Source organism: Calidris pugnax, unplaced genomic scaffold (assembly GCF_001431845.1).
Source record: "Calidris pugnax isolate Ruff unplaced genomic scaffold, ASM143184v1 scaffold252, whole genome shotgun sequence".
In the NCBI taxonomy this organism is placed as follows: Eukaryota; Metazoa; Chordata; class Aves; order Charadriiformes; family Scolopacidae; genus Calidris; species Calidris pugnax.
In genome coordinates, this window is record NW_015091118.1 from 838,367 (window position 1) to 865,693 (window position 27,327).

The following is a 27,327-nucleotide window of genomic DNA, read 5'->3' on the forward strand; positions in this document are numbered from 1 at the left end:
TTTGTCATCCTTCTGGAATTCTCAGCAGCTGCTGGGGGGATTGGTTCATTTTTGTATCCGTTTTCTAATAAATTTGTGTGAAATGCCTTCAGATCCCAAAGAACATGCAAATCAAATGCATTAAAATTTGAGATGTGATAAAAAAGAAGCTGCAAAATCAAAAGTAATATTGAAATGTAATACAATTAGGTGTTATCTGAGCATTTTGCAGTTTTGTGACCCTACCGCTACTAAATGTGGATTGCTAATAGTGTGTTAAGCATTCAGAAGATATATTATGTAAATACTGAACGTGGTGATTATTGTGAAATCTATACAAGGGCATGTCTGTGCAGTTCTGTTTCTGTGGCACTGTGGCACTTAAGTCTTATTATCCTGAGCACTTCAAGAGGAAAATGCTGCATTGTGGGATAATCCTGAGGTGCCCGTTAGGAAAAATACTGGAGGAAGTGTAAGAGTTTTCAAACTGAGAACTCAGTGGTTTTTTTCTAGGTGTACAGGTGAAAGGAATAGAGCAGAGGTCTGCTCTGAAGACTTATACGTAGAAAGAAAATACTCCTTTACTGTATTCTGCTGGTACTGTCCAGAAAAATGTCTCCAACTGCTGGTGGTAGTGCCTACAGTGAGAATATGCAGGCACTGGGTGTCTCAGCTGGGTTGGTTGCTTCTCTTTGCATTGGAAGGGAGCAAATAGAGAGCACCATAGGCTAAAACAATAATTCCAGGGCAGCTATAGGGTCAGACCAGGTTGCTTAGGAATTTGTCCAATTGAATCTTGAAAACCTCCAAGGATGGAGCTTGCACACCCTCTCTGGGAAACCTGTTCTTCTGCTCGACTGTCCTCATGAGGAAAATGCTTTTCCTTATAACCTGTTTGACCCTCTCTTATTTCAATACATGCCTGTTGTTGCTCATCCTGTTACCACCGGGAAAAGCATACCTCTGTCTTGATGACCTTCCTGTAAGCAGCTGGAGGGCAGGTGTTAGTTGTCCCCAGAGGCATTTCTTCTCCAGTCTGAACAAGCCGAGCTCCCCAAGCATCAAACTGGGCAAGTGCTCCAACTCTAGCCATCCTGGTAGCACTCCTCTGAACTTGCTCTGCTTCGTTATCTACCCTACAGTGGGAGACCAAAACTGAACACAGTATCTAGCTGCAGCCTAATGTGTGCCAACTGTTGTGGAATAATCCTTCCCTGCATCTCCTGTTTCTGCTCCTGCTCATACAGCAGAGGATGTTGTTGACCTCTTTGCTGCCAGGACACACAACTGGTTCATGCCCAGCTTGCTGTCTAACAGGAGACCCAAGAGTTTTTCCACAGAGCTGCTGCCAGACTGGCAGTGCCCCAACCTGTGCTGCTGAAGGGGGTTACTCTGTTCTAGAGGCAGGACTTACTGTTTCTCCCTGTTGAAGATCGTAAAGTTCTTGTCAGGCCCTTCCTCCAGCCCGTCCATGATGGCAACCCTGCCTGTGAGTGATACAGCACTGGGCTCTGAGCCAGACGTTACACCATTGCTGACTCTGGCCTTGTAATGCTTTATCTAGTGTTCAAACATAGATTTGCTAGGAGCAATCTTTGGTTAGTACTCTAGCAATAAGCTTTCCAATTTATTCCTTCTAATGATACTGTCATATGGTTGTTCCTTCAAAATTTTATCATCCTCATGCCACTTTGATAGCCTTAAAAGTTCTTCTCCCAAGTCACAGGTGGTCTGTTCTAGAGGCAGGACTTACTGTTTCCCCCTGTTGAACATCATAAAGTTCTTGTCAGGCCCTTCCTCCAGCCCATCCATGATGGCAACCCTGCCTGTGAGTGATACAGCACTGGGCTCTGAGCCAGACGTTACACCATTGCTGACTCTGGCCTTGTAATGCTTTATCTAGTGTTCAAACATAGATTTGCTAGGAGCAATCTTTGGTTAGTACTCTGGCAATAAGCTTCCCAATTTATTCCTTCTAATGATACTGTCATATGGTTGTTCCTTCACAATTTTATCATCCTCATGACACTTTGATAGCCTTAAAAGTTCTTCTCCCAAGTCACAGGCGACAGGACTAGAGGAAACGGCCTCAAGGTGCACCAGGGGAGGCTCAGGTTGATATTAGGAAAAATTTTTACACTGAAAGGGTTATCAAGCATTGGAATGGGCTGCCCAGGGAAGTGGTTGAGGCACCATCCCTGGAGGTGTTCAAAAGATGGGCTGACATGGTGCTGGGCGACATGGCTTAGTGATGTACTTTTTGTCAGAGTTAGGTTGGTGGTTGGACTAGATGATCTTGAAGGTCCCTTCCAACGTAGATGATTCTATGAAAACCCTTTTATTTTGACAAAATCAGCATAAACTGGGATTGAAAATTGATGGTCCCGTGTAGTACAGTGCCACTTGCACTGTGTATGTCTATGTACACTGCTTGAAGCCTGAAGCCCACTGCTCACTCTTGTATTTGCCTGTGAAGCACAAACTCTTGTATTTCTCTGCAAAGAGCAGATCTGGTTTAGAACACTTAGCCCATAATTTAATAATCTAAGGAACTAATTTCAGAGGGATTAACAGACTGTGTAATCTGAAGATAGCCAGTTTCTTTCTATTCAGAGTCTGGCACTAGGACAACTAACTCAGGAGTCCATGGGATTATAAGTAGTTAGTTAATCCAAACAGATTTACGTTCTTTAAAACAAACATTTGGTCTTCAGATCTGAAAATCCTTTCACTTCTCAAAACATTTTTAATCATGGCGAGTTTTTAAAAAGGCCATCAGTGTTCTAGATTTACAGCTGGCATGTCACAGTGTTTACCGGCAAATGTTGACTCAGGATTCACTCAGGAAAAATCCACTTTCTGAATGAAAAGTAGAATATTACACAAAAGCAAACATTACCACTGGCAAGGTAAAGATCACCTCTTTGTCTCATTCACTGAGTGAATAAAATCTCTCTTATCCTAAGTCAATAGAGGAAAGGAATGAATTCCCTTAAAAAAAAAAAGAAAAAGAAAAGAAAATTAAATAAAACAGACATTCCTCCAGAGTTCTTATTCTGTTATCAGCTTATGCTGTTGTGAATGAAGTTATTCTTTAGAGCACTTTTACAGTCATTTTGGGGATTCTAAGCTTTTCACTCTAGCTACTGCTGAGGGCCTTTGCTTTCCAATATGAATCTAGGAAAACTTCCAAATAAGATAATTCTTGCTTAAGTTTACACTTCATTGCCTTGATTATGCTATTTAGGAAAAAGCACCCCAGTCTTTTTATATCTCTTTGGCAATATTTCTTACTGATTTCCCCCATCAGTCAAATAACTTCTTTGATTGGACTTGTATCTTTAATTTCCTTCTTTATTGCTATATTATGTCTTCTTATTATTATTTTCCTGTAATATCAGTATGTCTTTGTATTGCATGCTTTCTGTTTAAAGAAACAGCTTTACTATTTCTTTTTTACTTCAGGTGCTGTTTGCATTTCTGAATTTTCTGCAGATGGAACCTTTCCCATTAGAAAAGCCCCACTTGCTCCATGCCCATTTTCCTCCTGACTCCTCTGCTTTGGCTCCCGTTGCAGCATTTTGTGGCTCAAACATCAAACTCTTGTGACTAAACTGGCCACTCAGATAACTTTCTTTTTTAGCATTTGCCTTAAGGGGTTTCCCCCTGCTTAATTCATTGCTACTTAACTTGGCTTCTTAGAGGCAGAAAATTCGCATGAGGTACCTGTTCTGCCACTCAGCTCTGATGTCAGCCCTTCTGGATGAAAATATCAGCATCTCAGAAGGCTGGATGCCGTATATACTTTGATTTTTTATTTTCTGCACATCTGTCACTCTTTATCTTCTTGATCTCTATCTCAAGTCTTTTTTTATAAACCGCATGCTTCACTAGGGTCATCTTGATGGCAAGAAGTGAAGCTTTGGGATCATGCATTGACTGTGCCACAAACACGGAAAAAAACAGATTTAGTACTCAAAATTCTGTTAAAAATGGCATGTTCTCTGGAAACAAGAAAAAGCTTAAGAAATAGTCTGTCTTGGAGATTCTGAGAGATTCTCCTCTTTCTATAAATCTTACCATAAAAAAACAACTATGTCATCATATTTCCTAATATTCACCATCTCTAGTGTGATATTTTGAAGAATGATATCCAGAGATTTCTTTATGAAAAAAATTACGTATTACAGTCATCTGGCTAGAACATCCAGGGAGCTGAGCAATATAATTCTTCAATGTATTAAGGTTTTCATTTTTGTATACTAGAATACATACAATGTCTTTATTTGTAATCATTGTTTTATGATGAAAAAGTAGAAAATATATTCATAAATGCATGTATTGGTATTAACAGGAATTGTAGGTCCAAAGCAAGTACTACCTTCTGAAATGGGAAATGCAGAGTATATTTTGTATGCTCTAATTCTAAATTGATGTTGGCGATGACAAAGGTAGTTTTCTCTCCCTTTCCAAGAGCTCTTTTCCAAGAGCTCCCATTTAAAATAGACCTTATGGCACCACTGAGAACCTCTGTTTTAATGAATGAATCAACATCTTTGTTTATTTATTTGCTCTTGATGTACACTGAGTCTTTCTGTTTCTTTGGTTACTGAGAACTTAGCAGTCCAGGACAAAATTTCTAGGAGTCTTCTCTGTAGAGACAAGAAACCTCTAATTTTCTGTGTATTTGGGATGAGCTTGAAGAGCAATTTTGGTGTGTGTTGCTGGAATACATTTTATAGCAGAATTCTGCTTACTTTAAAGGGTCCTTTCTTCCCCTCAAATTTCTTTCCAGCATCTTTTCTCTGAAGTTCTCCTTTGTATGTCGATTTCACTCATGTGTTATCTTATTTCAAGTTCTACCAAATTCCAGCTCTACATATATCAGTTTTCTACAATATTCTGAACACTTAAGTTTAGTTATATTCTAGAAATGAGGGGGGTGGAAAAGTCATTGTACATAAACTTTGCAATGATGTCTAGGATCTTAAGTGTGTAAAGATATACATAATGAATAACAGCTCAGACAATAATTCTTACTGTAGAATCGCTTGCTTTTTAATTCTTATCTTAAATTCAAGATTTGTACAACTTGCACACAGCACTGGTAAAATACCTGGCCTGTAAAGTTACTGTCAAGGAGGTAAGAGGTAGGACCTGTCATAGCAAACAAAATTTTTGTATGTATCACGCTGTATTTTCTGTTTCTAAAATCTCTGTTTATTCTCCAGCTGCACATCCAAGTGTGTTGTGATGGAAGTACAACACTCCTAACCATGATTTTTATCAGCTAGATTTCCAGGAAAAAAAAAGTTTTGGAAAAAAAAGTTTCCACAAGCCAATTTGTGTCTTCATTGCTTTTATACGTTCCTGAAAAGACCAAAAGTCAAAATCCAGACAGTGATATTATATTTCATTTTCTGTCATTCTTTTTTTTGGACTAAGAACATTTATTTACAACAGCAGAAGAGTGGGAGGTTAATATATGAGATTTTATTTACTTCAAAAAGTTTGCAGTTAGGATGAAACACAACAAGATAGATACAATGGGCAGACAGTGTGGGGAGGAGAAAAGGTGAAGGATAACTGTGCTGTCACATTTCCAAAAGTGTGAATCTTCAGTATTTGACAGTTTTTGAAATATATAAACAAGGAAGGCTTAATTTCAATCACTTCTTGCTATCAGCCTAGTCATTTAAAAGACATTTATTTAATAAAAGTGCATTTGTATGTTACTGCTGTTCATAACAAAGAAAAAAATAGAGACGTATAGAAGATAGGGATCAGGTTTTACTATTTAAAGAGAAGACCTGTCAAAATACAGCACACAGTGTCAGCAACTCTCTTCTGAGTGTTAGGTTGTATCATTGCTCTTCATGTCAAGTTGTCATAACGTGCCTGTTATTGCATCTTTCAATTAACCCTAAAACCAAGTCTGAGAATTATACGAGGAACAAAGTTTAAAGAGAATTCTTACATTTTACAATACTGTTCAATAATAGTAATTCTCTTGGTGTTGATAAAATCATCTGGATATGAAGAGTCCTCTAGTGATTCATAATTCCTGGATTTCTTTCCAGTTACCAAACCCTTTGGCAGTAGCTTATTGTCACAGTCAAGTCCCTGATAATTTACTGATACTAAATTTCCTAGAAAGCATGTATCGTTTTCTGTGATTTGCAACTGTACTGTGCTGTACTATAGTTGAGGAGGTTCTTTTTTGTCCATCTTCCATAAGCTTTGCAAGGAATCCCGGTAATAACTGTAGAAGTTGGAGGATGGCACTTTAAATCTCAATAAAATATTTCATATACAGCATTCACCGTGAAATGTAGGTCACTGGAACAGGCTCCCCAGGGAAGCGGTCGTGGCATCAAGCCTGTCAGAGTTCAGGAGCATCTGGATGACACCCTTAGTCTTATGGTTTAGTTTTAGGTAGCCCTGCGAGGAGCCAGGAGTTGGACTCAATGATCCTTTATGGGTTGCTGCCAACTCGGGATACTCCATGATTCTATGATTTCTGTTGGCTTACACCATATGTCTGAAACCTGTATCTACATCCTTCTTTACATTTTACCTCTATCCTATAATTTCTCTGTTCAGGATATACGCTTTTTGAGCAGGGACTATTGACTATTCTGTTTATAGGAGGACAACCTATAATTGACATTATGTCCATATAATGGATTTATATGTGAATAAATTTTACATGCCTCTGCAATAGACCACTTCTGACACTTTTTTTAAATCTTTTTCTGGGAGTAAAGCATAAATACACAATGTTTATTGCCACTGTTTCCTTCCCTATTTAACCTGTAGTCCTGACCTCCTATTCTTGCTCTGGTTAAGTATTTTTCTTTCTGAAAAAGCACAAAACTAGTACTACATTCTCTTACTTTTTCAATTCTCTTTCCTGTGCCTCCAAAAAACCGACAGACTTTCACACTGAACATCCCTTATGTCTCATCCGTTACAGTCCTTTTATATTTTCAGCCTCTCATTGGTAGCCCCTTTTTCTGTATATAACTCTGTACCTCTTATTATTTCAATGGTCAATGTCATTGAACATCAGGGATGGAAAGATTTGGGGTTGTTAAGTATTTCTGAAGTCCTAGCTATGCATGTAGAGAGGTGAACTTGGACAGTTCATCTTGATAGATCAAACAACATAGGTGGTTTCTGTAAATGATGTGGTGTTAAGTTACTAAATTATTATTTAGTATAGTTTTATGTTAATAATAATACTGGTAACATTATCACAAAGGACTTTTGTACTGACAAGATCAAGTGCCATCTCAACCTATTACAATTCTGTGATATTATTAATACTGCTATGTCAGTCTTTGATTATGCATGTGCTAAGAAAACTGTATTCTCTACCTTGCTGCAATACTGCTTCTGTAATCTTCAGGGCTACAGCATTTTTTTCCCACTAGTGTGATAACTACAAGACTGTGTCATTTTTTTATCTATTTCTGCATCCCAATTCACCTGTCTGATTTCTCCCTTAAGGTGAATAATTACAGTTTAGAAGAAGTTACCCATGAAGAGGCAGTAGCGATACTGAAGAACACATCAGATGTAGTGTATCTGAAGGTTGGAAAGCCCACCACCATTTACATGACAGATCCTTATGGCCCACCAGATATTACTCACTGTAAGTGATTTTTGCAAACTCATTTTGTAGAAGATATGTTTGTTAGATTAGTATGTTTTTTTCACAGCTTGCCCAAAGTACCCCATTAAAGTTTATGAAACAGCTTGAAAGGCTACAAAAATGAAATGTTTATTGCCACTTAGGCATGCTACACTCATGAAGTATTACAAATAATATAACTCTGCTAAAGTATTTTTGCAGCAAAAGTAACGATGTAGCTGATGTACTGCTGTGCTGATTCCAATTAGCCATTGTCCAGGTGATTAGACTGAACTGTAACTCCTGTGACAATTACAGTGCTAATTAATGCAAATATATTTTGAAATATTATTAGATTTGTAGACTGGAGTCTGCTATCCACTGAAAAAGTGGAAAAAGTAGCAAAATATTGTATACAAACTTAGTGAAAAGCCTGAGAAAAATGTATGTGATATTTTAATAAAATATCTGCCTAGAATGTAAAAATCATTGCTCTACTTACACAAATTTACCTATTTTCTGTATTTATCCATTCACTAAATTATTGTTGTATTTTACTTGATATTCAGTTCATCCATTAATTTTATAAATGTTCATCTGCTATTTTCTCACTGGGAACCAAGGCCTTATTTGTTCTTGCATTCAATGTACACTATGTTGTAGGAAAAGTTGTTGAAACAATATGGTAAAGCTCAGTGCAGGATCTCATAGGAGGGGAAGATTATTTTATTTTAAAACAAACTGATTTCAAACAGGCTGTCATGTCTATTCACTCAAAACCATCTGGGCTCATGTCCAGCATTTAGGTAGAAAGAGGTGCATCCAGATGCATTGCTAAGACTCCCTGAGATGATCAAGAACAAGGTTGGGTGGCTGTGGAGTCTTTCTCATACATACAAACCTCCTTCTTAGGTTGAGAACCTCCTGTTAATGGGTTTTTTGTACCCTTAAGAAAAAGACAACAATTAGGATCTACTGTCTCTTCCATCTGTCCTACCCATGCGTGTCTTCAGGATTTACTCACTTCTCTTTTGTCTCCTTATATGATTGTCCTGGGCTCAAATCTAGTCTTTATCTCCTGCCATCATCTCTTAATGTCTTGATTCTTTATTTTAGTTTGGGTGTAGGCTGCGCTAATAAGTTACATATGGTTATGTTGAGTATTGATGACCCATTGTTGAATCTAGGTGCTATCAATGCATTCCATTTTTATATCCCTCTTGCCAGTCCTCCTGGTGTCCGTACCCAGGCATTCCCATTCCATTTTCATTCACGTTTCAGTTGCAGCTCTCTATGTCAGTGGTCCCTGTTGGTCTAAACTATTTGTTACTGAAACTCCCTTTCTTCGTTTAGTTGTTCATTAAAGACTGTCTGCCTTGGGTTCAGCTACCAACAGGATCAGCTGCCCCATCTAACAACTGGATGGCAGTTTAATTTTTGGCAAGAGCTTCAGCAACTGATCCAAACCCATCTTGATCTCCTGCCAATAATCCTAGGGGCATTTAAGGCCAACCAAGGGCTGGGAAAGGCAGATTTTCCCAGTAAATGCCAGAGGTTTAAATTTTTCTGCACTTTTGCGTAGTGTTGCTACTATGGACTGAAAAAGTTGAAGGAAACGCTAGATATCCATAATCCTCCTTATTCAGGCTGCTCCATAAAAATAGAAGAGAAGGTTTTGTAACATGCACGTCAGGTGGTCTTCTCAACTGTGCTGAGGATACCTATTTACTTAGCAAATGTTATAACAGATGGCAATCACGTAGCAGTCTGGTCTGGATCTTAGCAAAGCCCAAGAAGTAATAATGCTAAATGTCCCTATCCAGTCTCCTGCTTTATCATACTTTCCAAAATAATAGTTTGGGAGTTCTAAAACAGCGTGTTTTATTATGTCAGATTATAGATCAGCAGCATATGAGAAGACAGACGTAATTCCAGAGGGAGAGTAAAGGTTGAAAAGATTTGCAGTAGCCCATCCCAAGCTGTTGGTGCATACAGATTCATTTATCCTCAGGGAACCTTTCATTATGCCCACACGTTCGGAGTATTTCTGAACGGGTAATGGCCTTTCCCTGTAGAGATATTTTGCTTTGAAACATTCTGTACCTCAGCATCTGAAAGAAAGATGGAAACATGCTAGAGAGTTTAGCTGTCATCTTCTCATGAGAAAATTAATCATAACCCAATTGCAGAAGCATGTATCATTGTTTTTCCTATTTAGCATTTCCTTTTCTAATTACATTAACTAGAGATTTGAATACAACTATTATTACATCTCTCCAGTCATAAATATCCCCAGTAACTTCAGAATAGCAAAAAGCAAGCAAACAACAAAACCCACAGAGCAATACAGAGTCAGACAGCAAAGTCCTGTAAATTCCATTATTAATCACATTATTAATCATTAATATGTAAAAGATTTGTACCTGTTTTCTATTTTAAATATATCAATTTACTGTCATCTAAACACCATCTATGTTCATACTGAAATTTCAATTACATTGGGAATTTTGGCACCTTCAGCAGATCACAGCTTTAAATCTTCACCATGCATAATTCTTGCCATGCATAAAATTCCTGCTCTTATCCTGCAATGAGCTCTTACTGTATTACTCCTATCGCTGTATATTGGAGCCAAAAAGAGGAGTGTGCTTTTAATCTCATTCTCTCCTATTTGCATTTCCTTCCTCAAGGAAATGTAATTCTTCAATTCTAATTGAAGAAAATCTTTCCTGTCTCCCAAACTGCCCTTTCTTTCGCAGATTCCCTCTAAAGAGTCCATCCCTGCAAATGAGCCAGTATTATTATTATTATTACTATTATTATTATTACTATTATTTTTGTCTTTGTTATCAATCTTTCAGGAAAACTCCATTCTTTCTTGTTATGTTTTAAGCTCTTTTGGGAAAGTACTGTCTGTTTTGATGTTATTTACAGCAATGAGCACATTCTTGACTAAAAATGTTGCTCTTGTGACATCTAATCAAACATGAAAGTGGCTAACTCGAAATGCTTGTTCTTGCCATCAGCTTATTCTCCACCGATGGAAAATCATATACTCTCTTCTGGGAACAATGGCACTTTAGAGTACAAGGCGTCCCTGGCCCCCATCTCACCGGGAAGATACTCACCCATTCCAAAGCACATGCTTGTGGAGGACGACTACACCAGGTCAGAAGCTTCTCTTTAATTTTTACCTTTCAAGACAATTGCAAAGGACGTCAGTAAAGCACTCAGTGCACCCCCAGTAAAATGCAGCGTAGAGTTCTTTTCACCCATGTTCAAGGGAAGATGAATTGAAACTGATACAGGTATGAAGACAGCTAGGAGAAAGATCACATGAATGAATGCTGACCCGAGGTCTGTGTTGTCTGGGTACAATCCTGCACTAGTTCCTACACAGCATGGCTGCGCTAGAGCCACGCTGGCACCGAGCAAAATGTTCTGCTTCCTAACAGGTGTTTTAGCTGTGATAATTCCTTACTAGAACAAGCAGATCTCGGGATCAGTGACTCCTCACTGCTTGTATGGGTGGAGTGACCCTCTATGCATTTGTACCTCCCCCTGACAGTACACTCTGAAAGGTCCAGCTTGTTTAGTTTAGCAAAAGCAAGGCTGAAATAGCCTGTAATTGCTCTGTGTACACGCATTGAAGGATAAATGTCACAGAGAGTAAACACTATGGGAAGGGAAATGAAAAAAAAAGTACAAACTGGCTGTGAATAAATATAAGAGGGAAACTGGAAGAAGGTTTCTTAAGCATTAGAGCAATCATAATATGAAACAGCTTTCTGTGAGAGCATGGAGGTTAAAAGGAAACTGTTTATGCAGTGGCACTTTATACCTTTTTATAATGGATTCTTTGATGTGATTATCAGCAAAATGACCCTGGAAATTGTTTCCAATCTTTTCTATTTTAATAATCCCAAAAGGATTGAGACTGCTGTAGGGAACCATGGTAGCAGAATTTTATCTGTGTAGTCGATTTCCAGGTAGAAAAGACACATAGGAAAATGCTGGGAGGGCTTTTTTATGTCTTGTGTTAGGTCAACGCTGAATGTCACTGATGAGACAGTGTGCGTTTATTTTTTATTTGAAGACCACTACCACCCATTAGAAGACAACAGTTGTTAGGTTGTACAGTGAGCCCTCATTATAACGTCTAGAGCCATAGAAAATTGGAAATTAATTTTTTTTCTGTGATTCAGTATTTATAAATTCATTGTGTTTAAAGCTAGGAGGGGGCTGTTCCAATCATCTAACCTGACCTACTGTGTATCTCAAGCCTAAGAATCTCACCCACTTATGTATTCATCAGCTTCAAAACTTGCTGATTTGCATTTCATGTTTCTTGTTGCATATGATTACAATCTCAAGCTGCTTAACTTGTTGGATCAGACAGATTCAGAGTAACTAAATCATGATACAATGGTTAGTCAGGACATAAATATATGGAAAATACACCTTGCTTCCCCATCTTGGCTAAAAGAGTTTCTCTTTTGTTTTGATTGAGGATGCAAAGCTGACATTGCTTTCCTTCAACTTATGAGACATTCAATTAGGATGAATATTCTCCAAAGGGTTCTAAGAAATTACATTTTTTAATTAATAGTTAAAACACTGATTTCATTAAGTTGTGCATCAAGGCTTTACCTAGGCTAGTACTGACCTCATAATTTCTAAAATGCCTATGTATGGGAAGAATACCAATAGAGTATCTGGGTTACAATGATGAAGGCTTTGTCAATAACCTTGTAGTGCTGATTTCTCTCATTCTGTATTGAGATGTCAACACCTTTATTACTGAGAAAGAGTTGGCAAAGTTTAAAAACAGCAAAAAAATTCAACCTTAAAAGCAGATAATAGAAAAGGAGACCAAGAAGTCAGAGAAAGTGAAGGAAGTAATCCTATGTCCTGGTTTGAGGAGAAAAGCTGCCCTGAGAATTAAAAGACCATTTAAAGAGGTAGAAGACCTGTAAGGTAATAAAGAAGCTTCTTTAGACAGTCCTGTGTTTCTTTGTGTTCCATGTAGTTGACTTTAACTTTCTAATTACTTCTACCAAAAGTAGAAGAGAAGGCAATGACAGTCCTAGCCCATTAAATAGGTATGCAGTTGAAAGCATACTGCTAAAAGAGCCATGAAGGATATATATTGTAATTAATTAGTATGTCTTTTTGATCTTTTTAGGAAGAAAAATGTATTCCTATCCTGATATTTTTAGTTTGTTTTAAAACAAGTGAATTTTGCTGGTTTAGCTTCTGACAGTAAAGCTAACACTGACACAGTTCGGTTGTTGACTGAGGTGTTCACACCGATGTCCATTTTGTATTATTTGCAGAAAATAATGAATGCCCAGAGATGTCGTGTGTATTCTGTAAAATACTCCTCTCCTGTGTTCTTCTTCAAATCTAGATTCCTAAATTAGTGTGTTTTCTAATGAAAGTTCTGATATCTGAAATCTTCTGTGGCATTGGCGCTATTGACAGGAGAGGGTGACTCTACAAGCATGACCTTCTGTGGAAAGCAGAAATGAAGGTGTCGAGTAATAGGAGCAGACTCTGAACGCAACAGACCAAATCAGATTAAATCTCATAGTTCTAAACAAGTATTTACTTCAACCTATTGAAAAGGAGAAGGCTATTAGGGACTTAATTATATTAGTGATAATAGCTTATATGCTGCACTGATACACAGGGTACAAAAGCACAAAGATAAAATGAATGTAGTTATGGCACTTCTTGCCATTGCATTTTCTCACTGGCCATACATCATACAGCACTATCTGAGAGACACCCAAACAAGTGCCAGGAGACCAGGTTTCTCCTCTGACTACAACTAAGAAGCTCTGACCTTCAAAACCAAACCATTTAACCCTTGAACGATGCTGAGCCTGTATTCTTTTTTTTTTTTTAATGTCCATGTAGCTAATTATTGCCTGTTGATTCAAATGGGACTATTGAAAATGCCACAGTTAATTCCAGCAGTGATTTTCACAGCTGTAAACTAAGAGCGAATGCACTCTTTCTGTGCAGTGCCATAGGATTTACTGATGAGCCTACCATTAAAATAAGAACATATTTGGAAAGTCTTTGTTGCTGACCAGTTTAGAAGGACTTAAAATCTTTTGGGAGGTTAATTATCACAGTGATAATTTTAGTGAAACCTATAGATCCCTTGATTGCAGCATTTATAATTAGGTTTCCTCGCATAATTTTTTATAATTAAGATGATTGCCAACTACTGCAGTGCTATCCATTAAAAATATTTCTTGTTCTTGCTATAATAGTTTTTCAGGGCTAATTTACATGGTGATCCCATAAGGAAATTTATTACCCATGCAGTCATAATGTGGCAACACTTCTGGTAGATTTTCATTTGTGCCCGCTAAAAATACTTGGAACAGTAACTTTACTATAAGAAGCTTTTGCAATTTTGTAATTCTTTGTACAAGTGATTTGGGTGAGGCTGATGATAAGCTTTCTTTTAACTTACTTGATATAAGGAAGCTACTGAAAAAGTTCAGGTGGTTGAACAGTCGACTTAATTTGTCCACTTTCTTTTCTGTTGTTTTTTTTTGTTGTTGTTGTTGTTCCAGTTCTATTTTTTTCACCTAAATAGTTGTATTTTTCCCAACAAAAATAAGTATTTTTATTGATGAAAACCTGTATTTTTTGTTCTGATATGGAATCTACATCTGAAAAAAAATTCAATACATCTTTTACTTAATAGAACTATGGGGAAACATAATTTAATTCGAGCATAAGGGATAGAAATGTAACAAATCATCTTCAGTCACAAGTTTTAATGAAGCTGCGTGTTGTCTTTAAGTTACTGAGCTTTTGTACATTGTGTATATTATTAATCCAAAATGCTATTGATGATGGGCACAATTTACTTTTTGTTCTGATTGATTCATTTTAAATTTACTTGGGATGGAAGCTTTGCCCTTTCTTTATAAAGATTTTCACCTTTTAAAATGTAAATAAGATACAATTTCAGGTTAGTAGAATGTGGGTTCGAAAGTGGATAAAAACTATATGCCAAGTAAATGTATCAATACAGTCATCATCATTCTGCAAGTAAGTCCTTATTTGTTTTAGTTTCTAGTAAGATTAAAGTGTTGTGCAGGCAAAACAGGAGATTCCTTGATTGTGTTGCTGACAATTTCCTAATGCTGCTAGACGGAAGAAATAGGAATACTTCCTCTGCTTGACCTGCTGCTTACGAAGAAGGAAGAACTAGTAGCAAACATTAAGATAAATTACAGCTGGGATCAGAGTGACCACAAGTTGGTTCAGTTCATGATTCAAGGGAAGTCTGGAAAGAGAGTCAGCAAGTTATGACTATAGACTTTGGAAGAGCAGACTTCAGCCTTTTTGGAGAATTGCTAAGCAAAATCTCTTGGGATGCTGCCACAGAGGCATAGCAGCCATGAAAGATGGATGATTTCTAAATAAAACTTATTGAGAACTCAGGAATGAAGCATCCTGTTGAGCAGGAAGAAGGAGGATTTGGTAGAAGGCCTTCTTGGCTGAGCAAAGAGCTTTCTGATGACCTAAGATGTAGACAAGCCTTGTTTGACTGCTTAATGACAAAATCAGAGAGCTGATTGATTTGAGCTAAGACTTGCAAAAGTCATAAAGTGTAACAAAAAGTGATTCTGCAGGTGTGCTAGTTTCAAAAATGAAGGTAGAATTTGATGAAGGGAAAAACTGATTGGGGGCAGCGGGAGGGGACAATGTAATGACAGACAATATAAAAAAACTTGAAGTACTCAACATCATCTTTGCCAGGCATTTAAAGGGACCAGAAGGTAGTTGGAACAATCAGCACAGATGTATCAAAAACACATTGTGTGCTTGTGCAGCCTGGTCACCTTTCCGGATGAAGGGACCAGCTGTGTGGCTGCCCTGTACCAACCAGCACCACGGCGCAGGTGCTGCCTAGAGCAGGAACGCCTCTTTGCTGGGTGAAAACACAGCTGACTCCACAGACATACCTGAGCCGTGCCATGACTCCCACAGATGTGCATCTGGGATCTGCTGTGGTGCACGTGGTGATTCCTCTTCTCCACTAGTTGCCCTGGGGAGTGGCTGCAAAGGTATTTCTCATACCTCTTCTGTGGGCAGGAGAAGCTGTAAGACAGGGAGCACCCTTTAAAACTCCTCCAGCAGCTTCTCATCCAAACATGAGGAAGCATTGGATAAATACATACAAGTAATCCATAGCTGGAAAGAAGATATGATTTGTAAAGATTTGGAAACCTTCTAGATAGCCTTTTGTGTATCTCCTGGATTATATGCTGTCCCCTGGCTCATAAACCTTCTCCCAGCATGGCTATGCTCGTTTGCATGCAGTGGCAGACTTTAGTAAGTATTTTGTCACAATCTCACACAGCACTCTGGTTTGAAAGCTGAGGAAGGGTGGACTAAAAGAAGAGACTGGGTTGGGAACTGACTGAACCAGTAGGCTCAAAGGGTAATGATCATCACTTGACATCTGTCAAGTGGTCAGTGATGAGCACAGTAGCTCAGAATACCTTTGGCGTCAGTGAATATCTTCATCAATGACCTAGATCATGGCACAGAGTGCACCCTCAGCAAATTTGCAGAGGATAATAAATTAAGGGGGAGTGGTTAACATGACAAATGGCAGAGCTATATTCCGGAAGGATCTTAATATACTCGAGGACTTGGCCAGGAGAAACCTCATAAAGTTCAGTAAGAAGAAGTCTGCACCTCAGGTGGAACAGCTGCACACACTTGTATGGGCCATGGAACAAACATCTGAATTGCAGCTTCATTGAAAATGACCTGGGGGTTACAGCGGATGCCAGGCTGAACGTGGACCCAGGAGTGCAATCTCGTTGCCAGTCAGGTAATCAGCATATGAGACTATTCTGGGAGAAACATGGCCAGCAGAAAAGGATAAATTATTTTCTAAAAGACTGTGGCCAATTCCTATCTTTTGACTGCGAGAGGAATGTGGAAAAACATGGGAGCTTCCATCAGCTTCTCAGAGTCCTAAACCACATGGAGGTTAGAGGGATGTTGAGGGGAATGGGGATTGTATAATGTTGTAAAGAACAGATTAAGCAGCACTCTGTAATACTCAGTAGCAAGGATGATGACACTAAATTATTCTCAGAAGAGAAGGACCAATGCTGCAAGCATCGGCTTTGGATATTCTGATTTCAATTTGAGAAGGAAAAAAAAGACACCAGGTGGGTGAAGCAGTGCGGGAGCAGGTTTGTTAAAAGGGTTGTGAAATATCTATCCTTTTAGATTTTTTAAGACTTGGCTAGATAAAATCATGGCTGATCTGATCTAGTGTTAGCAATAATCCTGCTTCAAGCATGAGATTGGATGAGGTGACCTGCAGAGATGTATTCCAACCAAATTTTCTAATAGAAAGAAAAGAATGATTTTTTTTTTTTTTAGTGGTTTTGTGGAACATAACATTACTAATATAGCTGAGATGGAAGTTACAATTTACTTTTTAGCAGGTGTCTACCTTCCTATTTCCAGAAATATTGAAATTTTTGAACTTCTAAAAATCCTTTAGCTTTTAGATGTTCATTCCTATTGTCTTTAATGAACAACACAGGCAAAAGATTCATAAAAATAAAGAACTACCATCTTGAGTTTTTACTTCCTTTCTAAATTCAGAAAATGATAACATAAAATTTTGTGCTTCAGCTGATAAAAAATTCACTTTAAGCATTTAACTCTGGCTAGATATTAAAGATTCATGGATGAAAAAGCTGTCTGAGTTATCTCTTTTGCTGTGAAAAGCATGTTTGATTTCTTTTACAGGCATCTTTGCAAAATAACATTTTCTGGATGAGGAGGAGGTGCTGGGGATTGGAAGGGAGAAAAAGGAAAACCACTAAGTTGAAATCTCAGGGGATTTTTCCCCATTATTGAAAGTAGCATTCCTCAACTGTTTCTTGTTTACTTACATAAACTTGCTAGTTGAATTGAGGATAGTTTATGGAATGCCTTTAAATCTGTATTGATGCATAGATCCGACCTTTCAGTATTAAGCCAATATAACTAATACTATGGTTTGTGCATTATAAAATTGTCAGTAACAGCTTTCTGACAGTGGTTTTATGAAGAACAACAATGGCAAAAAAGAACTGCAGTTTTTAGTAATGAGTCCTGAAAAATGTTCCTTTGGGATCTTTAGTGACTTGACTTAGATCATCCATTGACAAAATATTCTGTGTGTTTTAAATGTGTATATTTTCTGGAAGGAGTTAACTGCATTTCCTGTTAGTTTTTGTGAGGGAACAGAATTGAAACTCATGTTTCCTAGATGAAGATTATCAAGTGCTATAGGTGGAACTTTCAAATGGTTACATCATTTTTCACCTGATGTTACTATATCAGTTATGAGTAAAAGATATGTTGAAGAAGTAAGCTGATGCAGTTATATATGGAGGTAATTGTGAGCTCTCAACCATGTCACCATGCCTAGCCCAAACTCGGCATGTCATCTATGCCCTAAACTGTATATAGTAATATGTGGAGAGTAATATGTGCCTTTTATTCATTCTTCCTATTAAACTACTTATAACTTTGGCAGATTAGTTGTTCAAGGTAGTATTTTTTTCACACCACAGTGTATCAAAGCTTCTTACAATTTTGTAATACTGACTAGATTGTTTAAAAAAGCCAGCATGATTAAGCACAGCATTATATGGCCTAAGCCAGTTTTTGTCTCTACTTTTTTCTTCCAGTCCTTTCTGAAATACAAACATAATCAGGAGTGATTCTGTTCTGTGCTCTGAATGCCCAGTCCTGTCAGATTTTGGCATTGAAGAGACTGGAAGAATAGGGGGAGTGTGTTTGGCAAGGCATTATGGTGAGACTGGGTGTGAAAACGAGAGAGAACTTGTCACTGGTTGTGTGAGAATGGAAATGAGGAGAGGGGAAGACTGGTATTTATTGGGCAAGAAAACTTGGATTTGGAAGAGGAATTTAGTGCAAGGAAGAAATGGGTAAAGAGGCATGACAACACAGTGGAGAAAAATAGCCTGGAGAAAATCAGCAATGAATTTCAGGGCTGCTGAACCAGCAGCTCCCTGAGACAGTGAGACATGGGGTCTGGGATAATCAATAGTTGTGCAAGAAGACTGGGGCTAGGAACAGAGGTAGAGAGCAGGTAGGAAAAGTTGCTGATAAGATGCTGGCACGATCAGGCTAGGACCATCTCTGTCTAGAAGAATGGAGAGGCACCCGTTTCTGGGTTTCTGGGGTTTGCTTGATGAGTGTGTGACCCCACCAGGCAGTCTGTCATGATAGCTCAACTGCATTGCCCGTTCTTCCAGAAGATGACAACCTGCTGCTGCTGCTACTGGTTATTCCCATCTCTCACGAGGTAGATTTTGCACGCTCTAGCTCTTCAGTTGACCTTAATGATGACTCTGTTGACTTGTGGTGTCCCATAATAGAACTTCTTTCTTGGTTTAGTCTTTGATCAATCTCAGGATTTATTTGAAAAAAAACGATAATTAAAAGAATACTATTCAAGTTGCACATAAGTGCTCAGTTAAGAAAATTGAAAATTAAGTTTATCTGTATAACCTTAAATTCAGTCCTTGGTGAAATACAGTGGTACAGTATTTAGTTATGTTTCCATTTAAAAAAGTCTACTTGTAGAACACTTGTCAGCAGCTTTTTAGAAAAAAAAAAAGTTACAGTTGTATTTCTTAGCTCTATGTTATTATTCGTTCCCTTCAATGAAGCATGAAATTGCAAAATCTGGAGCAGGCACAGTGTAGGGCCACGAAGATGATCAAGGGGCTGGATCACCTTTGCTATGAAGACAGCTGAGAGATTTGGGGTTCAGCCTGGAGAAGAGAAGACTCCAGGGAGACCTTATAGGGGCCTTTCATTACCTGAAAAGGGCCTACAGGAAAGATGGAGAGGGACTTTTTACAAGGGCATGTAGTGATAGGACAAGGGGTAATGGCTTCAAACTGGAGGTGGGGAGATTTAAGTTAGATATTAGGAAGAAATTCTTTACTGTGAGGGTAGTGAGACCCTGGCACAAGTTGCCCAGAAAAGTTGTGGATGCCCCATCCCTGGAAGTGTTCAAGACCAGGCTGGATGGGGCTTGGAGCAACCTGGTGGGAGGTGTCCCTGCCCATGGCAGGGGGTTGGAACTCAATGATCTTTAAGGTCCCATCCAAAGCAAACCATTCTATGATTCTGTGGTAGAAATTTAGTTATTTTCAAGTCACAATCTGTTAGATCTTGAGTAATCCACACATATTTAGTCAGGCCTGTCAGAGATCCCCAAGTAGTAGAATTTGGCAATTTCTAATACAGTTAGTGGAAGCTACTTATTACTTACCACTTAAAAAAAAATAAAATTGGAATATGCTTTAGTGGAGATTTTTGAAATTAGATAGTAGGATTGGCAGAAATAATGCACCCAGAAATGGTAAGTAGCATTTAATAGTGCACAAAGGAAAAAGAGAACCCTGAGCGCATACTATGTATCACAGACGTGGATTCTTAAAGCAGTTATTACTACTTAAGACACCTTGGGGTGATTGTGGTTAGTTCAGTGACATGGTCAGCTCAGTACTCAAGACCACTCAAAAAGGTAATTTAGAAGGGAAAATAGATTCTGATAGGAAAGGAAACGAGCACAAAGCATAATGTTTTTCTATATGAGTCTATGATGCATCCAAGTCTTGAATACTACATGGAGGCAACTGGGAAAAAGCTCCACAAGAGGATGACAGAGATGAGCATGTTTTCCAGGCACAGCAAAAGAACCAATAATTCCAGTGTAGAAAGATATCAGAGAGAGAGAGAACAGAGATCTAAGCAACAGGCAACAACTATTAGCATTTTCGTAAAACTCAGATAAAGGGAGTTTACAATACATTGCCAAGTTTAAAATATAGAAAAAGAGAATTTTTTGAAATGTTACCATATGTTATCAATGTGCAACCAAGTAACAGGCTTACAATACAAAATGGTAGAGGTTTTGGGCTACATCACATGATTAGTTTGTGGGACTCATTGCCATAGGGTGTTGTGAAGTCTAAGAATGTAAAAATGTTCAAATACGGATGAGAATAAGTGCTCAAATGCATGGTAGACAGACCCTCTAACAAAAAAATTACTTGCGTTTGTCTTCTGGTCTGCATGGTCCCTGATCTGCTGAGCAGAGAAGGGCCCTGGTTTACTGGCCATGTTTCCTGAAAAGTCACTGCGAGGGACTGGGGCCTTTGGTCTAGGAGTCTCACCAGTCGTCTTCAATGCAACAGTCGTCTTTTCCATGACTGCAACAGGAAATCATTACTGGGTTTTCTTTCAAATTAAGCAGTTATTTCATTTCCTAATTCCTAATGGCTAAAAATAATGAGTGTAGAATTGGGTGTAGAATATTAAAAGTTCCAAATTATACTTATGCTGTCTTGTAGGCTATTTCATTTGCAAACTCGATTAAAATGTTTAAATAGTATTGTTAAAAGGAACAAGGCAATCCTTACTCTTGATTACTGTGATTTTAAGAACTTATTTTGCAGTTACAGAAAACTTTTAGGCTCATGAAAAGAGCAATTAATAGTAGAAAAGCTGAGAAATCATTGACTATGGAATGACTTCCGGAAAGAATTAAGGAAATGTACTTCTGGTATTTTCTTCCAGCTCTTCACATCTCTCCTCCATCTTTCATTTAGTTAAAATGAACACGTCATATAAGTGACTGGTTCTTATTTGAATTGCCAGGACAAACCTATGAAATAAAATCAACATTCAGTTCTAAATAAACTTATGGTACAATAAGGTATGGTGTTCTTCTAGAAAGTTATATGAACAAGAAACTAAAAAAAGTCAGAAGACATATAAATCACTGATTATTACAAGTGGAAGAGTTCATTTGCATTAAATTGCCATTGATTTTTTGTTTTAATAGTGATATATGTTTTAAGACAATTCTTTGCACACTTCCCAGCAACATTATATTAGCAATATTGATGTATTAGTTGTCTTTACTGAAATTGGGTACAATTAAAAATTGCTACTCAAAAAAAGAAAGTTGGAAACTTGTAGCATTGTGAGATTTATTTTCTCTCAGATTGAATTTAGTTTTTCCTGGCTGTAGCCCTGCATACTCAATATGCTGTGAGAGCTTAGCTGGTTTCTTTCCATATCATAAAAGGTTTTAAAATCCAAAAAATGAAACTGTTAACATTTAATGTGCTATGTGTTGGCAACTGAACCCTACAAAACAGGATTCTGCAATAAAAAAGTTAAAATTAAATTGAGAACCCTGCATGAAGCTGAGAAGAGAACAGTTTTAATAATGTCATTTTCTTATAACTTCTGTTGTGTAATAAAGACAGCCTGAAACAATAACAGAATGATGATCCAAACAAGGAATAATAAGGACTACAAAAAACTAGCAAGATTTACTTTCTTTACACAATCTGTTATGAAATAAATAAATAAAACCAGAGTCAGATCAATCTTCTACCTCCCACTGTTACTGTTAGCTTTTCTACCAATTAGTATACCTTTCTGTCAAAATTGTGCCTCATTGCAGTTAGGTCTACACTTATTAACAAATCCAGCATTCAGGTTTTTTTGGCTAGAAAAGTTTATGACTGTGTGCTGATCATGCTACCATTTAAAAGCTTACCTTATGGCACCAAGTGACTCGATTCTCTCTCTTGTGATTGAATTATCTACTGAGGTGTGCTCCAGCCAAGCTAGACTACTACATACATTTTCATAGAATCACAGAATCATGGCATCATAGAATAGTTTGGGTTGGAACTCAAACCGGCTCATAGGCCTTAAAAGAAGTGCACTGGTAACTGGAGTTAGCTGATACCCTGAATTCTATTCTAAACAGAGTCGAAATGGCTGGACTCGATGATCCCAAGGGTCTCTTCCAGCCTAGATAATTCTGTGATTCTGTGAAATTTTAAAAGGACAAGAAGTTTTAATTCCTTTTCTTAACCTTAAGACCTCTCTCTTCAGCTCAGTTGCAGAGGGTATGCTGTTAGCTAGGTGACTATATCACTTGTATAATACCAATGAATACAGTACTTTATACATTGGTGACTTGTTCCAATTTTGTTATCTTACCATCCAGCAAGACTGACCGAAGTGATAAATACTGAATGTTTAAAAATCTGCCGGGCTTCGCAAGACATTTTTTTAGGGCTCTGTGTTTATATTTGAAGGACTAATTTGGTCTCAGTATCTAGGTTTACCTTCATTTTGCTTTTGGAAGCAGTTTGTAACTGTCAATTAACAGAGCAGTCCCTTGTATCTGTCCATCTCTGTGGCATGATTTGTGTCTCAGCACAAGGTTGGATGGTCACTCAGTGATGACTCAGTGTAGTTTGAGCATTCACAGTATATCCAATGGGCAGCGACACTCGTGTGTCATCTACCACTCAGAGAAGGCAAGTAACTTGAATATAGGAAGCTAGCAAGTTGTTTATGGACTGGTTTGTGCTTTAAGCCATGGAGAAATCTACAGTTTTTATTCATCTTCCCGCACTGGGGTAATATTTCTTCAGTTTTCATGGTAGGTATCATTTATATTTGATATTTGTACTTGTTCTTTGATACACTGCCTAAAAGCAAAAGTGATTTCTGAGGGAATAAAAGGCAGTGTTAGTCAAAAGTAAAATAATAGAAGTGTTTTTTTCTCTGGATTTTTTGTATTGAAAGAAGCAATTGATTTAGCAAATAAGTTATTAAATTCAACCCTCTGAAACAAGTGTGAAATTTGCTGATAAAACAGAATTGCTACCTTAAACTTTTGTAAAGGGATTCTACTGAATGCTTGAAGGAATGCTTTATAACTGAATGAGTGACAGCTTTGCTATTTTGATATTTGGTAATCTTAAATTGCCATTTTTTTGACTGTAAAGTTTTCCCTGGGAAATTCAGGCACAGAGAGTTCTCAAATCATGTCAGATTGCTCTGAATAATGTTATTAGCATTAAGTGAGACCAATTTTTAAGTAAAGCAGCTACTCCTTTTCCCCCAAAGGACAAACCCGGAAGCTAACAACAAAGGAAAATATGTTCTCTGTATCTGCCAGTGCATCCACGACCATAATAAATTATGGTACCTGCGAAAGTCACAGCAAAAACCACACCCATGTGAGGCACAGTGCATCCAGAAGAACAAAAAGAGTTCATTAACTGCTTGGCCTCTTGATATTTTCAGGCTTCTGAAATAAGATTTTCATCTAGCTAATACTGTGTGGCTGTGATTAAAGACAGTGGCATACCCTGCATCTTCTGGCAGAAGTGAGGATGTGGCAGCAATTGTGTCTTGGCACTCTTTAGAACAGAAACTTCAGGAAATTATGAGTCAAGTTTCACTCTGCCAGTAGACCCAGAGGTATCTGCTGGAGCCAGCGCAATAGTTGGAGAAGTTGCATGATGGGCAATGTACTGTGTGGTGCATTTTTTTGGAAAATTGTTTGCTGGTTGTCTCCTGTGGATCCCTGGATGGTTGGTACTAAAGGCTTCATCCCCTCCTCCCCTTTCCCCAGCAACTCCCTGGGAGGTTCGTGGTGAGTATTGCCTCTCCCAAGGGGTTGGCCTCTCGGCAGCAGGAAAGAAATGAGAGGTGACCTGTTATTGTCACGTTTAGGTTCTTATTCTTCATATCTAGGTTCACAAGCTGCTGCCTGATATTTGGAGCAGAAGTTCAAGCACGATTGCAGTAGCCTTGTCAACGAGGTTAACTGTTTGAGATGTGGTCTGCATAATCAGATTTTGAAGGTTGAACCTGAGAAGAGAGCAAAGAACTCTTGAAATGAAACGAATTGCCTGCCAGTGAGATGAATTGCTTACACAGTTTGTTACCATCAGTGTTATTATAGGATATGACTCACTTTGACCTGGGCAGGAGTATGTTGTAGTAGCACATATACTTCATCTTTATCTTAAATTAATGGGTGAAAAATGCCTCTTTTCAGGTAATAACCATGATGGTTTCTTCTATGCAGTGCTCCAAATTAAGATCACAGAAAGCTGTGCAGAAGTAATGTTGTTAGATTAAAAACAAAGCAAGCAGGAGTATGTGGGAAAATTCATCACTGAACTTCAGAGATTAGATATTCTCTCTCAGCACCTCACTTCCCATAAGCCAGTTTTTATGGCCCACTTATATTATGTGTACCTTTATATGCAGTTGCTGGTATGCCGTAATACTGTGTTATGAAATTCTAATGTTTCCTTTAACAGCACACTTTACTTGTCAGAGAAGCCCTACTGGAAAGGTCTTGACAAGATTTGCTATGCATGCTTTGAAATGATTGCTGTGTTTTCTCTATATTCTCAGCCACTAATACGCACCTGATCTTTTACTCTTGTCTCTGTATCACCAGGCCTCCTGAACCTGTTTACAGCACTGTGAACAAACTGTGTGATAAACCACCTTCTCCTAGGCACTATTCCCCTGTCGAGTGTGACAAAAGCTTCCTTCTTACAGCTCCCTATCCCCACTACCACGTAGGCCTGCTCCCTGACTCTGAGATCACCAGGTACTGCATGCGCTTCTTCCTCACCTCCTTTGTTAGAGTGCATGAACATCACTGGATTTAGCTCATAGTTTGCATCTTCACCATAGATCTTCTTTTTCTACAGCTTGTGCTTGTTTTTAACCATGCTTTCACATCCACACCACTGGAAGATATATGCTACCTCGGTATATAATTTTGGTCATCCAAAATCCAGTGATGAACACAAGGCAATGTTTTGCTCCATTGGAATGGTGCTCTGAAATAGGTTACACAATACGTGTCACATTTTACAACTGATTTCAGTATTTGTTTCTCTGTGAGTAAGAAAAGTGACTCAGACTTCACTGAAAGCTGTAGTAATTTGGTTTGATTCAGTCATTTTATTTCTGTGTTGTGCATACGTTGTTCACTGAGCACCTCTGGATTGATAGGGTGGCTCCCTAAGCCATTCAGAAGAAATTGAGCAAAAAATAATCACCTCCCTCACCAAGTCGTGGTTGAGAATACATCTAAAATTTAGCATTCCCGAGGCTAGCAGTGCTTAGAAAGGACAGTTAGTAAAACCTAAAATGATGAACATTTCCATAATTGAAGTAATGGAAGACATTTCTATAAAATACTGTCAGTGACTGCCTCCTGAAATTTTTAATAAAGAAATATTTAATAAAGAGAAATATACTGCCCCAAACTGTATGCTAGTATAACTCAGCTGTTCTTCTGTAGGACGGTAGTTAACTATTTGCAAACAAGACTTGGGAGATAGAGTTAGGCACAAGTTTTCAGGAAGATGTTGAGTGCTTCCTTTGTCAGGAAAAAAAATATCATCTTTTATATTCTGGAGCAGAAGGAAAATAATTGCATTTGGAGCTTTGTTCATAGGCATTTTCTACAGAAAACACTTTTCAAAGAACAGAGTAATGTGGAAAGAGAAGAGCAGAAGTGTGTAAGTGGAAAGTAAAATGGTAAATTAATGTAAGATACAATAACAGGAAAGAAACCCCAGGGATTAGGAAAACAGCTGTGAAAGGCTTTGCAGTGCTGTGAAATAGAAAGCTAAATTAAAAAAGCAATAAGACAAATACTAGTGAAGAATGCAGCAGATGTGGTAAGACCATGCAGAAGCTGTCAGTTTATTAGAATGAAAATTGTGTAGCTTCTAGAATTTGTAAAAAGATGCTCAATCATTGGACATTAGTCAAGCTGTTCAGGTCAGCGCAAGTTTGGGTGAAAAATGATGATAAGGGCAATGTTTATAAAGGTAAAAATAACTCCAGGAGGGTGCCAGGCACTAATAGATCTATCCACATAATTTCTCTGCAAATATTATCTTAATGCAAATAACTAGCCAAAAAGCAGTAAAATGACTTCAGGTCTTTAGGTACAGCATACATATTAATTATTTATCTGTAAGCATCACCATACTTCTGTGTGTTTATAGCCAGACAACAGAAGAGATCATTTTTAAAAGACTTTTACTGTTTCAGGGGTCTTTTTAGAAAGGAAGGGACCAACTTGAACTAGAAAGTTGAAAAAGTGGGTTCTAGGGGATTTTGGGGCCATGGAATTATGTAGTGGGAGTACCGAGGATTAGACCTCGCTAATTAGACCTGTGCTTGGAAACCACAGAGAGATACAATTAATTGCTAAATGGTCGATGTCAACAGACACAACTGTCAGGACTATGGAGATAGGTTGGGGTGAAAGGGTGAACCTGTTAAGGCTACTTCCTGCAGACCAGATACTCAGATGCCAATAATCAGTGAAGCCCTGGAGAGCTCATAGCCATTTGGCCACCTGAAGGTGCCATTCTCTATTATGTGATTGATTGAATACCTGCTCATCAGATATTTGATGACTTGACATCAGGACTTAAAAGCTGGGTTTTGTTCTATTGAGTGTTAATGACTCTCTTTAAGAACAAGGTTTCATTTCTCTTCACAGAAGAGAACTACTACTCATGCTACTTTGATGTAAAATTACGCTCTAGTCCCTGTATATTTAATCAGTTTGTTTATTTCAACAGTCCAACAAAAACTGCAAAAAGAACATAAAAGATGAGAAAAGACACAACTCATGGTTAAATGTTCTGCACTATGCTCTGCTACATGCTGTGGTAGAGGCAACTGATTGCTATAAATTATACCTCCTTCCCACTGTGAAATAACATTCAGATGGAAAATATGACAGTTTT

General features: G+C 38.0%; 1 protein-coding gene across 26 annotated transcripts in view; it reads left to right on the forward strand.

Moving 5' to 3' along the window:
• The window catches only part of DLG2 (discs, large homolog 2 (Drosophila)), a 1,063,278-nt gene that overhangs the window by 768,044 nt on the left and 267,907 nt on the right, over positions 1–27,327 (forward strand). For 23 of the 26 annotated variants that reach the window (XM_014958304.1, XM_014958277.1, XM_014958278.1 and 20 more), the window contains 3 exons: positions 7,492–7,636; positions 10,642–10,783; positions 25,002–25,157. In XM_014958304.1, the coding sequence (XP_014813790.1) occupies positions 7,492–7,636; positions 10,642–10,783; positions 25,002–25,157 (443 nt within the window). The remainder of the gene's footprint in view (positions 1–7,491; positions 7,637–10,641; positions 10,784–25,001; positions 25,158–27,327) is intronic. The other 3 variants (XM_014958284.1, XM_014958285.1, XM_014958292.1) reach the window with 1 other exon arrangement.